The sequence below is a fragment of the Psammomys obesus genome, unplaced genomic scaffold (genome assembly GCF_907164565.1).
Source record: "Psammomys obesus unplaced genomic scaffold, mPsaObe1.curated_primary_1811, whole genome shotgun sequence".
NCBI classification, from domain to species: Eukaryota; Metazoa; Chordata; class Mammalia; order Rodentia; family Muridae; genus Psammomys; species Psammomys obesus.
Window position 1 is genome coordinate 7,645,934 of NW_026592510.1, and position 14,126 is coordinate 7,660,059.

Genomic DNA, 14,126 nt, shown 5'->3' on the forward strand with positions numbered 1-14,126 from the left:
GGGAGTGTTCGGTTGGGAGGGCACAGTGGCCAGCAGCCCTGCGGGGCTGAAGACTGCAGAAAATAACAGCCTGTCTCCAAGTGTTTTTTTGTTTTGTTTTGTTTTGTTTCATTTTTTTCTTGTTTTTGTGAGAACAGGATCTCACTGTTCAGGATCAGTTCAGGCTGGCCTCTGATTCAATATGTATCCCAAGTTGTCCTTGAACTCCTGGTAATCATCCTGTCTCAGTCTTTCAAGTGCTAAGATTAAACAGTGTGCAAATCACCATTGCTTGGTCTCCTCTCCTTATGTTTGTTTGTTTATTTTTGTTTTTTAATAGAATGAATAACTTCCTCGTTCTGTCTCTTTTCTCTCCTAGTTACTTTAGTTATACTCCATTCCTGAGTCAGCCTTGTGCCTAGGAATATATCTGCTTTAGGTTGGTAGGAAAAGCATGAGAAATGTTTCTCAAGGTGGGAGGCTCTGGTGTGAGAGCAGGGGATCTGGTCTTTTTCCTCATTCCTTTGTCTACGCAGCTTCCCCGGGGATGAGCTGCCCCGCAATCAGAGGACACAATCTCATCTTTATGGGCTTCTCTTACCAGGTCGGAGGCAAAGGCGGCCATTTTGGGATTAAAGATCTCATCTTGTTTTCTATAAAAAGAGGGATACTTTTCAAGGTAGATGAGAAGGGAAAGCAGTGGGTCCTGTGTTCTGGCCAGTGGGAATTTTATTTAGATTTAAGTATGGTCTAAATCTTGGACTTTGAGGCCGGGCTCTGCTCAGCTCCATTTCAGCTGGTTTAGACTCAGTGTCTATGTCACTGAGTGAACCTGTGAACTTTCCTCCTGTCTTTCATTTGCTTTTCTTTCGGCTACTCCAGGCTTCCAGACACATTGGGTTGACTCTTCTGCATATGTTCCTAAGTGTCCTTTTTTTTCTGAATGGATCTGAGTAACAACAGCAGTGAGCAAACATTGGAAACTATTCATATGCCAAGCTCTGGGTCTAGAGGATGATTTTCTTATGCGTAGGTGAGAAAGCCTGAGGTCCTAGATTTTTATCATAGCAATGTCCTGGCTTCCGGTTGGGGAGTTCAGTTATGGTGAGCAATGGATGAGCGAGCGGGAACAGCTCCTCACAGCATTCACACTTTAGAAAGCATGACCAGGAACTTGCTGTCTCAGTTTAGTTTCTAGTTGCTGTGATAAACACGCTGACAAAATTAATTAATTAGTTAATTAATTAATCAATTAAAGGCAAAGGGATTTATTTGGCTCTGAATTCTAGGGCATGGTCCATCATTGTGCAGAAGTGAAGGCAGCAGGAATTTGAAGAAGCCTAGTCACATCTCATCCACAGTCAAGAGCAGAGAGCAGTGTATCAATACCTGCATGATCAATATTCTCTTCCCAGAGGATTCAAGAGCGTGTCAAGTTACCAATAACCCTGTATTGGCCCTAGAACCCAGGTCTTCTGCGTCGCTGTGCAACTGAGCTATATCCCCAGTCCCCCTTTTTTTTTTTTTTTTTTTTTTGAGACAGGATCTTGCCCTGTAGCCTAGGTTGGCCTCAAACTTAAGAGCCTCCGCCCTGCTTTCAGAGACCTGCTATAATACGTTCCCATGGTGAAGATTTCATGGCCCTAGCTAGGTAGGAGTAGAATCAACATGAGCCTTATAAGTTTGGCTTTCCCTGTAGGTAGGTGGGAGGATATAGATTATAGGAACTGGGCTGGAGTTCAATGTTCTCCCTCACATCTAGAAGTATTAAAGGTTTTGTTTTCTTGTACAAAGAAGATTCAGGCTCCTTTACTATCCTAGTTTAGAGTCCAGGGTCTCCAGAAATGTCAGGACCTTCCATGGCACTGTCATGCTTTACCACCCAAGTGACTGTCACACTTGAGATTTTTTGTTTTTTGTTTGTTTGTTTAATTGATTGATTGTTTTGAGATGATCTCACTATATAGCCCTGCCTGGCCAGAAACTTTGTTTGAAGACCAGTCTGTCCTTGAACTTACAGAGATCTGCCTTGCCTCTCCCACCCTCCAAATGGTGGAATAAAAGGCATGCACCAACAAGCCCAGTTCAAAAGCATTTTTATGCTTCTAGGTGTAATTACTTTGTTCCTCATTTATGCTCAATTGCTTTTTAAAAAATCACACAAGTGTTACATGGGCTTTTTCACACTCAGTTTTCTGTTCTCTTTCAAGGGTCAGGTGCCGTCTTAGTTCCTGTGTTCCAAGACGTCCCTACCTCTTATCCCCTATAAAGCTGTCATTGGATTTAGTCTCTTAACTGGTCTTGAGTCTGGTCTTGTTGAGCTACTTCTTAGGGGAAAGGGGTAATGTCTTCTTGCGGGGATCCTAGACTACTCCTCTCTTACTGCTCCATGATAGGGTCTTCCATCGCAGACCTAAAACAGAAACTGTCTTTAGTATCATTGGGAATGAGCACACACAGCCAGGGCCATCATAAGAGGACCAGAAAATGAAGCCTTGTGAAAATAGAAAATGAAAGAATAAAGAGGAAATTATTGCTGGTCTGATAGCAAAATCCAGCCAGCTTAGTGGAGCTTCTCCTGCCAGGAAAAGGCCGATGGGTTAATTGTGGTTCAGCAGTCTTCTTGAATCCCAGCACTGAGCTCTGGAGCTCCTGTCACTGTCCTGACCTGCTTCTGAATCTTTGAATCTGAGTTTTAAAACACATTTTGAGGGGGGCAGTAAGGTGGCATAGAGAATAAGGACATTTGCTGTGTAAGCCTGGGTGACCTGGGTTTGTTCCCAAGAAGCCATGTAAAGGGAGAAAGAGAGAACTCAGTCCATGAAGGTGTCCTTTAACCTTCATACATGTGTTATGACAGACATGCGCATGAGCATATGCAGTCGCCCTAACACGCACACGCGCGCGCACGTACACACACACACACACACACACACACACACACACACACACACACAGTGCATTTTTCAGATAATCTGACTTAATGAGAAGTTGTGGATCTTGGCACAGTGGCCATTTTCCTATCTGGGAGGCTCATGTGTTCTCAGAGAACACCCCTGTTCCAAGTGGTAAGGAGTCCCCTGCACTGAAAGAATTGTATTGGTAGTAGCCTGAGTAAATGTGAAAACATAGACGTTTTCCTGGGATTAAAGCCACACTGGTCAAATTTGAAACATTCTTTTGCTGTAGTTCTTTCTACTCTGTTGCTTTCAAGACTCTCCTGAGAAAGCTAAAATGTGTCAAGACCTAATTCATCAGGGAAAACCAGGAGGGAGCTCTTGGCCAGCACTTTGAGGGATGCCAAGCATGCCCTGGTGTGATGGTTGAAGGACCTCTGCACAAACCAGTCTGTCTTTCCACCATGGGTTCTGGGGATTAAACTCAGGTCTTCAGGCTTGTATAACCGCACCTTTACCCACTGAGCCACCTTATCAGTCTTATCATAATTACTTCTAACCAAGACAACTAACTAGGATGGCTTCAAACTCTGATCCTCCTGCCTTATAGCCTCCACAGGTGTGTGTTGCTGTTCCTGGCTTTTGGATTTTAACACATTCAGAAACATAGTACCAACCATAGTGCTGGTAGATAAACACCTTTTAAACCATCTGGGCTGGCTTCTTCGGTGGTTTCAGCCTTCATAACATACTGAAAGTTTTTGTCTGGCTAAGACCTGGAGACCACCCTGGCCTGTGGCTGTGGTTTCAGTGTCCAGAAGGGACAGCTGTCCTACAGCCTCTCTAGAAAATGTCTGAGCAGATGCCTGTAAAGTTGCTGAAGTGTCATACTGCAATCCGGATGGCTCAAGCAAAAGCCATTTGTTCTCTCTAGGCTGATTTCAAATGCAAGGTACTGGCAGATTGGTTCCACACGGGAGCTCTAAGGATGAATCTCTTCCATCCTCTAGCTTCTAGTCATTGCTGGAATTCCGTGGCTTACAGACACATCCCCATACTCTCAACATAATGTGACACTCTTTGTCAAATGTGCCAAAATTGCCATGTTCTTGTAAGAACACCAGTTGCTGAATGGAAATTACCCCAATTCAGTATGACCTTGCTTTAATTTGATTATTTATATCTGTGAAGTCTCAGTTTCCAAGTAAGGTTATATTCAAAGATATCAAGGATCATTATTGTAATGTATTGTTTCAGGAGATACAGTTCAATTGACAGCACCCCTCTTTCTCATCTCCATCCTGGACTTTGGTGCTAACTTCTAGCCACGTTTCCCTGTGACCAGAATCTTCTCTGTGTGGATTCTCCACACCTTGTATAGAATGGCCTTCCCATCAGACAGAGTAGCTCTCCCACTATCATCAAAGAACTAAACTCTTGATTTGACTAGCAAATCCTTTCAGACTGTTCTCTCTTGAAGGTTGGACCTTTGTCCTGATGGCAAAATGTGGAGCAGGGACCTCTCCATCTTGCGCAGGGTCTTAATTGAAGTTGGGTTGGCCTGCCAGGCACCACTAATTAATCTCCCCTCCTACTGGGCTTTTGAATTACTCTGTTCCCAAGAAGATTATTTGGGGAGTGATTGGATCTCCTGCATTCACTCAAGCACTTTAAAATTCCTTACTAACTAGATCCCTTCATGGGAACACTAGGTGAGAGTTCATGTAAGCCTTTTATTATGATTGTTATTTTATGTTGTAGGGTACTAGGGTTTTTTTTTTTTTTTTTTGTTTTGTTTTTTTTTTTGTTTTGTTTAATATCTCTTCAAATGACAAGGAAAGTATCCAGTTCAGCAGAACAATTATAAACAAAATTGAAGCAATGTATTATATAAGGCTGTGACCTTGCTTGTCTCCAGAGACTATAAAACAACTTGGAAAAAAAAAAGAAAATTAAAAAAAAAGAAAAGAAATAAGGAGCAAGAGAAGTGACTCAGTAGTTAGGAGCACTTATTGGTATTGCAGGGGACTTAAAATTTTATTCCCAGCACCCACAATGGACAGCTCACAGGTGCCTGCAGCTCCAGAGGGTCAAATAGGTACTTCTGGGGGTACCTTTACACACACACACAAATAAATAAATACATTTATAAAAGAAGAAACATAATATCACTGCAACAAGACAATTTATGTAGAGGAAACAGAGCAGAAATTTAAAAGATACAGAAGAAACATGGATTTAGGCAACTGTTAAAACAGTTGGGTAAAGAGGCTGAGCACGATGGTACATACACTGGGGAGGTGGGTGGATGACCAGCCTACATAGTGAGTTCCAAGCCAGTGGAGGGGACATAGTGAGACGTCACTCACATCTGTCTCAGGGAGACAGAGAACTGAATGGAGGAGGAGGAAGAAGAGGGAGAGAGAAAGAGAGAGAGAGAGAGAGAGAGAGAGAGATCTTAATGAAGAAGAATTGAAAAGAATCATGAATGGCTCAGTGGGTAAAGTGCCTGCCACAGAAGCTTGAGGACATGTGTTTGGTCTCTAGCACCTCCATAAAAGCTGACCATGACTGAGCATGCCTGTAATTCCAGTGCCCCTGAGGCTGAGACAGGCAGATCCCTGGGGCTTGCTGGCCATGAAATCTATCAGTGAGCTCTAAGTTCAATAAGAGACCCTGTCTCAGAAATAAGCTGTATAGTGAGCAAGGAGCGTATCAGCCCCTGACTTCCCTTCACACACACGAGCGTGTGCAGTTTACACACACATGTGTGTACACATGAATATGCACATACACAGATGGAAGAATGATGACGGACTAATGTTGAGAAGTCAAGTGCAATTTGGGGATCCTCCTACTGGGTTTCCATATACGGTATTATTTAATGGTGGTAGGATGGATGATATTTATTCCATCTAGCTGGTCACCTGATACGAACACCCAAACAGCAGGAGACTTTTAAACTGTAAGTGGAGCTTCCTGTCAGGGCATTTTCTCTAGTAACCTGCCTTCTTTTCCCCACCGTCAGGTGAGAATGAAATCCTCGCAACCCTGCACGCCATTGCAAGCAAAAACCAGATCTGGAGATCATACATTGGCATGGGCTATTATAACTGCTCGGTGCCCCAGACCATTTTGCGGAACTTACTGGAGAATTCTGGATGGTAATGTATCTCCTCGCTAGAGAACAGGAATCTGGGACTCGCGCTCTGTGATGCTGCATCTCACAGATCAGACGCTGGCCCCTGGCCCCTCCTGCTCTCTAAGCTCCAAGAAATTCCTTGCAGGCTGTTGAAACAGAGTCTGTTCCCTTCCATTTCCATAAAGTCCAGCTCTGGCGATCTTTTTCTTGACAACCTGAATCTCTGCATTGCGTTTGAACAAGGCTTCACTCCTCTTTGGTGAGGCCCTGCGGCGTTTGGGGCTGTGTCTGAACTTAGTAGTACATCTCGGTCCTTTGGCCTGTGCTTGCACAACCAGCTTCTTGTTCTCGTCTTACCTTGAGAATCAGATAATTCTTTCCTGCTCCTGAGAAGCGTTATGTGTGTCAGAGGACAGTCTTCAAGAGCCAGTTCTCTTCTGCCCTGGGACCTGGAGATAGAAGTCAGGTTGTCAGGTTTGTCTAGAAAAGCGATTTTATCCGCCTAGCCATCCCACTGGTTTTGTCCCATCTAATTTACAGGAACCAGATCTGCTGCCACCGTCATGCCTGCCCTCCACCCCATGTGTGGAGATTTTCACCACAATGTACTCTGTTTCCTTATTAGGAAGAGAACAGGAAAGCAGGCCCATCAAAAGAGAGAGACGGACAACTTTTCAGTATATAAATGTGCTTGCTAATGTGCTTGCATTGCTGAGGGCTTGTTTTTCACTGTGGCTCTGGTAAAAGTGTGCATGATAAACTCTAAAGGCTATCTGATTTCAAAAGTAAATAGCCTTTTTCTCCTTGCCCTTAAAAAAAAAAAAAAAAAGCCTGGTGATGTCCATGAATGAGCTGCAGCTTTCTCTGCCTAAGCTCTGGCCTGTGGCCTCCGTTTTTAGTGACCATACAGAATATCTGCTATAATTTTCTCTGGCTGTGAGCTAGTATGCTAATTCATTTGGGGGCAGCCAGCGTTTTGAGAGGGAGACAATACTCTGTTTTTTAGTCTCTGGCTTTGGGTGAATTTTAAATATTGCTGCTTTGCGTTCTCCAGAAGCTGCCCTGGGCCCCAGAGCGATACTGCAGCCTGCCCATGCTGATAGGGAGGGCTGTGAGCACATGGGTGGGCGGACTTCACATTATACTTCTGAATGGTTTCCATAGCGATGGAGCCAACAAATTCCGGTGACGTGAGAGGAAAATAAATGGGTCACATAGACTCGAAAGAACACAAACATTTGGGCTCTTAAAAGAAACTGTACACTGGGCCTAGAATTTGTTTCTTGGGGCCCACTGTCCCAAAGTATCCATTGCTGATAACGTCAGCAGCTAAAATAATTTCATTTCATTTCATAATTGCATTTTCCTTGTGGCTTTCTGTTTCTTTTTTGTTGTTGTTGTTTTTTTTGTTTTTTTGTGTTTTGTTTTTACAATCTTGGCAATAAGATTAAAACAAGCTTTTTTATGACTTTTATGAGCCCTCCTGAAAGCCCCTAGTTTTTCCTACTACCAAGAGAAAGTCATGACCAAATGATAGGGAAAAACTGGTTATCTGGGAATAAATGCCAATGTCATATTGAGTATATTCCCAAGTAACCTAAGTTCAGAACTGTAAGCCCTTTCAGATATAGAGATAATTTTAAAATACATTTATTAAAATGCATCTAGAAAAAGGAACCATTTGAACTAAGACATACCAATGGATCACAGACACCATTTTTCCCTCTTTTAGTTCCTCTTGGGTAGCTCAAACTGAACTGATGTCTTCATACATGCCACTGTCAGGCATCGCTGAGTCTGCAGGTCCTCAGACAATCGTTTTTAAGCAGATGTGGGTTTTTTTTTTTCCTGACTGAGGTAAACTCCTGTATGTATGACAGCAGCCCTTTCATGGCATCTTGTAAGACCTTTTTTCACAGAGATCTGCCCCTGCCTCCCGAGTGCTGGGATTAAAGGCCTTTGCCACTATGCCTGCCCTATGTGTATGAGGTTTGCCTGTATGTGCCTTTCTGCGCCACGTGCATGCCTGGTGCCCAGAGAAGCCGAGAGAGGGCATAAGATTCCTTTGGAACTGGAGTTACAGATGGTTGTGGCCGCTATATGCATGTGGGGAATTGAACCCTGGTCCTCTGGAAGTGTTCTTAACTGCTGACCCAGCTCTCCAGCCACCCTTTGACAGCATTTCTTCCTTCCCTCCTTCCTTCCTTCCTTTCTTTTAAATTTATTTCATTTATGTATGTATGTATGTATGTATGTATGTATGTCTTTATTTATTTATTTATTTATTTTGAGGTAGGGTCTCACCATAATTACCCTGGCTATCCTGGAATTTGCTCTGCAGTTACCACGAAGTCCTGGAGCTCTCAGAGATCCACCTATCCCGGCCACCCAAGTATTGAAAGTAAATGATCCCCACCATGTGTGGCTTGGTAGCATTTTTTAATCATGAAATGAGGGTTATTCTTTCTTTCCTTTCACAGACCATTGCTAAGAAGAGCATTTTTGCTTGTTATATTTTCACAGTGTTAAAAAAAAAAAAAACCCACTTGTAAATATTTCAAAAGTTTGAAAAAAAGGAAGTGACTTTGAAAGCAATGGTGGTTACAGTAGCTCAACTTTGGCTTAAAGAAGGGTCATGCCAAAGATGGAATTACTAAACCCCAGTGACAGAGGTCATGGGGTCGTTGCAATATCAGATATGAACAACTGTGGTCAGAAAATGTAATGCCTTTTTCAATGAATAGTAGGAGGACATAGAGATTTTAAAGTTGCTTTTATCGCCTGATTAATTGCTGTGTCAGAGGCTTCCTGCTTAATAAACTCACCCTTTCCAGCTCTTTTTGAGCTCTGGCTGGCTGGTTCAACTCAGCTGTTCTGGCTCAAACTCCTTTCCAAGGTGACTTATTCAAACCAGCTTTGATCTCAGCTTCGGACTGACTTCCTCTGTTTGGCCTCATACTAACTTTGGCAATCTGTTCTAATCCTCATTATTTGGCTCCTTCTGTCTTCATCTGCATCCTGTCTTATAAAACTGTCCCGGTGAAACTGCCACCTCTCTGTTTCTCTGTTTCTTTCTCTTTCTGAGATGCTCTCCTCAGTCTTCTTTGTCCTGTGTCTTCTCATGAGAGTTGGGCATATCCTGTCCTGTTTCATTCTGTCTAATCTTTCTCTGATTTGTCAATTTGTCTGCACCTCGATTAGGCATCACTTTCAAACATGGCTGCTTCCTTCTACAAACTAACCTTACCTTCATTGTTTGGAATTAAAGGTTTGTACTTAGGGCATGTCTGTATTCCAGCCAGGTCATACTGTAATCCAGGCTGTGTCTGCATTCCATCTGGGTCACATAGGCCTAGAATGTCTTTGGACTTAAGCCCTTGCCAGAGCAGCCATTTTGCTGGATAAAAATTTCTCTATGAGATATTTAGGTTTTGTTTGTTTTGTTCATTGTGTGTATTTGTATTTGTGGGTATAAATGTTCTATGGTGCAAGTGTGGAGCTCAGAGGATCTGGGGATCAAACTTAAGTCTTAAGTCTTGATGACAATTGACCCTACCCAGTGAGCTATCTTGCCAGCCTCATAAGAGATAATTGAGTGGGGAGTCAAAAAATAAGGCTCATTCCCACCTCAGATATTTGGCAATTTTGTAGTTTAAGAATTGCCAGATTAGTAGCGCAACAAAGAAGGGCTGGGCGGGTACAGATGCCATTGGAAGATTGATGGTCCTTATTTGGATCTCAGTTATTTTATGTGATTTCATTTTAGGCTTTTTTTTTTTTTGAAACAGGGTCTCAAGCAGTCCAGGCTATCGTCAAACTTTCTATGTAGCAGAGGGTGACTCTGAGCCCAGAGCTGGAATTAAATGCATACACCACCATACCTGCTGCTTTTTTTTTTCCTCTTTTCTTCTTCTTTTTTAATTTACGTGAAATTTAAGGCTCTACTGTTTATACATATATACGTATATGGGTTCATGTATGCATGCGTACCATACAGAAACCAAAGGGCGCCAGATCCTCTGGAACGGCAGTGACAGGCAAGTAATTGTGAAAAACCAGATCCTCTGCAAGAGCAACACAGTTCTGGCATCCTTTTCTTGCCCCAGGGTTTAAAAAGAAAAAAAAAGGGGGGGGTATTATTTTACTATTTCTAATTAGGTGCCTTTAGGGGGTGTTATGTACCCGTGTGCAGGAGCCCCTGGAGCTAAAGTTGTGGGATGCTTTGAAACTGGAGCTACAGGTGGTTAGTCAGCATCTCTGGAGATCATGAGTGTGAAGCACCATGTCTTGCTGCCTTTAGGGTTTATTTGTTTGTTTGTTTGTTCATTTGTTTTGTGTCCCAAACAGTCACTCTCTCTCTCTGTTTCTCTACCTCTGTCACTGTGTCTCTCTGTCTCTCTGTGTGAAGGGTTTTCTTTTTTTTTTCTTCTTCCCTCCCTTTTTCTCTCCCTCTTTCTATTTCTCTCCCTCTCACTCCCTCCCCTCCCCCCATCAGTAATCAGTGTGAATGTGAAGGGGTTTCATTTTCTTTCCTTCCCCCCTCTCTCCCCACCCCTCTGAGGCAGGGTTCGTGCTGTATAGTCCAGGCAAGCCTCCAGCTTTTCATCTTCAGTCTCAGCCTCCCCAGGGTGTGACTTCAGCAGGTGCCATCACACAGTACACTCACTGCAATATCCCACGTGGTGTAGCCCTCGCTGGCCTAGAGTTTGGTGTGGAAATGACGGCTATCGGCCAAAGTCAAGAACAACAACTGTGAAGTAGGAGTGCACATGTTTTTGAATGAAAAAGAACACTTTGGTAGCTAGTTTTTTTAATTGATAAGCATAGAAATTTGCATGTGTTTGTGTGGGCCCCTTACATCTGCTCTAGATAACAACTATCTTGGCTCTTTAAACGAATTAGGTGTAGCTGGGTGTGTTGGAGAATGTCTTTAAGCTCAGCTCTGGGAATTTAATCTGAGTTTGAAGCCCTCCCAGTCCACAATAGATACTTCCAGGCCAGCTAGGACTACACAGTGAGACCCTTTTCTGAAAACAAAAACCAAACAGAAAGAAAGAAATTTTCTGCGCAGTAACTTTAACTGAAGAAAAAGCAGGATGTAAAACCTCACACAGACTATAATTCCACTTCTTACAAGTGTAAATATGATTATTATGTGGAAAAGAAGCTGCAAAGGGCATCCAAATGTTGGTTGAGTTATCTTGAAGTCTGGGGATTTGGGATGCTATTCCAACTCGTTATAATGAACATTCTTAACAAGCTCACAAAAAAGATGCACACAGAAGTTGGTTAATAAATTGTAGCCACTCTCTTTGACATGTTAACATGTTCAATAAAAATCTTAGCTGTTGCTAGTCTGATAGGTTGGGGGAAAGAACCTAAGGAAAATCACCCAAGGGAAAATCACTGTTCACATTTTGGCTCATTTACTTGCTTTTACCGATTTACATGAATTAGTTGATATTTTATACTTCGCCTTCTTGGGGGGGGGTCTTTTTGTTTGTTTGAGGCAGGGTTTCATATACTTCAGGCTGGTCATGTCTCTACCTCTCAAGAAATGAGCTCGCAAGCTGATTGGCTGGCTGGTTTCATTCCTCCCTTCTTTCCTTCCTTCTTTCCTTCTTTTCCTCTTTCCTTTCTTCCTTTTTCTCTTTGTGTGGTGAAACTGGACCTATGGTTTCAAGAGTGCTAGGCAAACACTCTACCATTGGGCTACATTCCCAGTAAATACTCTACTTTTAAAAAATTAATATATTGAACAGGATGGGCGCTACCATGGCTCAGTCATTCTCTGTTTTGTCTTCAAAACCTCGGGTTTGGCCCTCCGGTTCCTTTGGCATTCATACGTTTAAAAGCTATTTATCTTGGTTTCAAAAAAAAATCAATATATTATAAACCTCATCTCTTGTTAGGAGTATTTACAGCATCATTTCAATGACTGCACTCACTATGTGCCCATGGGTTAATTTATCGTACCATTTTCTCTTTAATAGTCACACTGCTCGTTACCCCACCCCACCCCGCCCCATGCTGAATTAGTTTGGGACATTACTCTCTCCTAGTGTATCTATTGCTGAGAACATATTTAGTCCTTTCTATTCATCAGTTGGGCTGGCTGGCACATGCATATGGCACCCCCTCTGAGGGGGTGTGTGTGTACCTGTCTACCCATCTAAATTTCAAATGATCGCTCTAAATGCCGTGCAACTGTCCTGCTGGGCGGTCAGTCTAAGCATATGGCAGGAACAGAGTCACATCTGCCTTCAGAACAGCCAGCTGTGTGTGATGGTCCTGCCTGATTGGAATCACCACTGCCCATTGTCTGTGCTTCTGTATGACCTCATTTCTCTCTCGGCCCCTTTCACTTGCCTGCACTGTGTATTGTATTGTGTGCGTTGTTCATTCCAGTTCACCACTCACTTAGAATTTGCCTTTACAATAGCTGATCCAGGCTGCTCCGGGAATTAACTGAAGTACCAATGTTCTCTGCTGCACACATACACAGTTAACCCCAGTAAAAGATAAAGAAAATTATTTCACTGTGCCAATGTAGAACTGTGTGCTAAGACAGTCTTCCATGGTAAACCCTTTTATCTTTATTTATTTATTTATTTATTTATTTATTTATTGCTATTTTTCCAGAGTTTTATTTTTGTGGATTTGTTTATGCATATGCATGCAAAGACTAAAAAAGGGCATTGTGTTCCCTGGTCCTTTAGTTAAAGGTAAACCCTTTTAAATAAAGCCAACATGACAATGCTTTCAAAGCCTGCATATAATTATCAGAACAGGAGAAAAAAAAACAGAAAAAGACATAAAAAATCAAAGTGATAAATAAATCACTTAAAACTCTTTTGGCTTAGTGCCTTAGTTGATTTTTTATTCCTGTGATAAGAAATCCGTGACCAAGGCAACTTACAGAAGAGTTTATCTGGGGGCTTATGATTTCAGAGGGTGAGTCCATGACCCCCATAGCAAGTCATGGACTGGGAGCATGGAGGCAGGCAGGCAGCAGGCATGGGTTTTAAGAGCCAGCTTATAACAAACCACACTCGGATGTCCTGGGAAAACAGTCAGATCCCCAGCATTCGCATACGAGCTAAGGGCAATGGCGTTCATCTGCAGTCCCTGTGCTGAGGAGGAGATAGGTTGTTCCCTAGAGCTCATGGGTCCTAGGGGAGTTGAGGAACTCCAGTTTTAGCAAGAGTGCCTCTCTCCAAAGATAGGATAAAGCTGGAGGAGACTGGAGAGATGGCTCAGCAGTTCAGAGCACTGGCTGCCCTTCCAGAGGACCTAGGTTCAATTCCCAGTAGACACACAGCAGCTCACAACACAACTGTCTGTAACTCCAGTGCCAGAGGATCTGACACACTTACACAGACATACATGCAGGCAGAACATCAATGCACTTAAAAAACAACAAACAAAATTTTAAAAAAAAGTAAGCCGAAGAATGGTTGAAAAGACACCAACATCAGTCTCTGCCCTCCACACTGCAACACTCATACAAAATACATTTGTACAGTAAGATAATTAAAATAGTAATGTAACCATAATGTAACTGGGAAGGAGAATGAGAACCAATTCAAGGCCAGCCTGATCTACTGAGTGAGTGACAGGTAGCCTGAGCTACACAGCAAGATCATGTGCTTAAAAAAGTAAGAGTAGGACAAAATGTCACCGGGCTGAGGAGGTGGCTCAGCAGTTAAGAGCACTTGAAGCTCTTGTGGAAGATCTGGATTTGTTCCCCAGCAGCTACACCGTGGTTCACAGTGATCTGTAACTCCAGTTCCGAGTGATTTGATAACCTCTGACCTCTGTGGCACATACACACATGCAGGCAAAATATTTGTACATGTAAAATAACATGAATCAATCTAAAAAAATTGAGGGAACATAAGTATTGGTTGTGCCCCCAAAATAATTATTGTTTCTGTGACAATTCTGTTCTTCCCCATGAAAGTTCAAAGACAAGATGCACTGATTTGCTTTTTATTGCTTGACCAAATACTCAGCATAAGTAACTTAAGGGTGAAAGGTTTATTTTGACTCAGGGTCTTGTCTCTCTCTCTCTCTCTCTCTCTCTCTCTCTCTCTCTCTCTCTCTCT

The 14,126-nt window shown here is 42.7% G+C and overlaps 1 protein-coding gene across 1 annotated transcript in view; it reads left to right on the forward strand.

Annotated features, from left to right (window-relative positions):
* Gldc (glycine decarboxylase) overlaps nucleotides 1-14,126 on the forward strand; it is an 83,367-nt gene that overhangs the window by 11,936 nt on the left and 57,305 nt on the right. Inside the window, exon 3 of the mRNA XM_055613857.1 lies at nucleotides 5,905-6,040. Within this exon, the coding sequence (XP_055469832.1) occupies nucleotides 5,905-6,040 (136 nt within the window). The remainder of the gene's footprint in view (nucleotides 1-5,904; nucleotides 6,041-14,126) is intronic.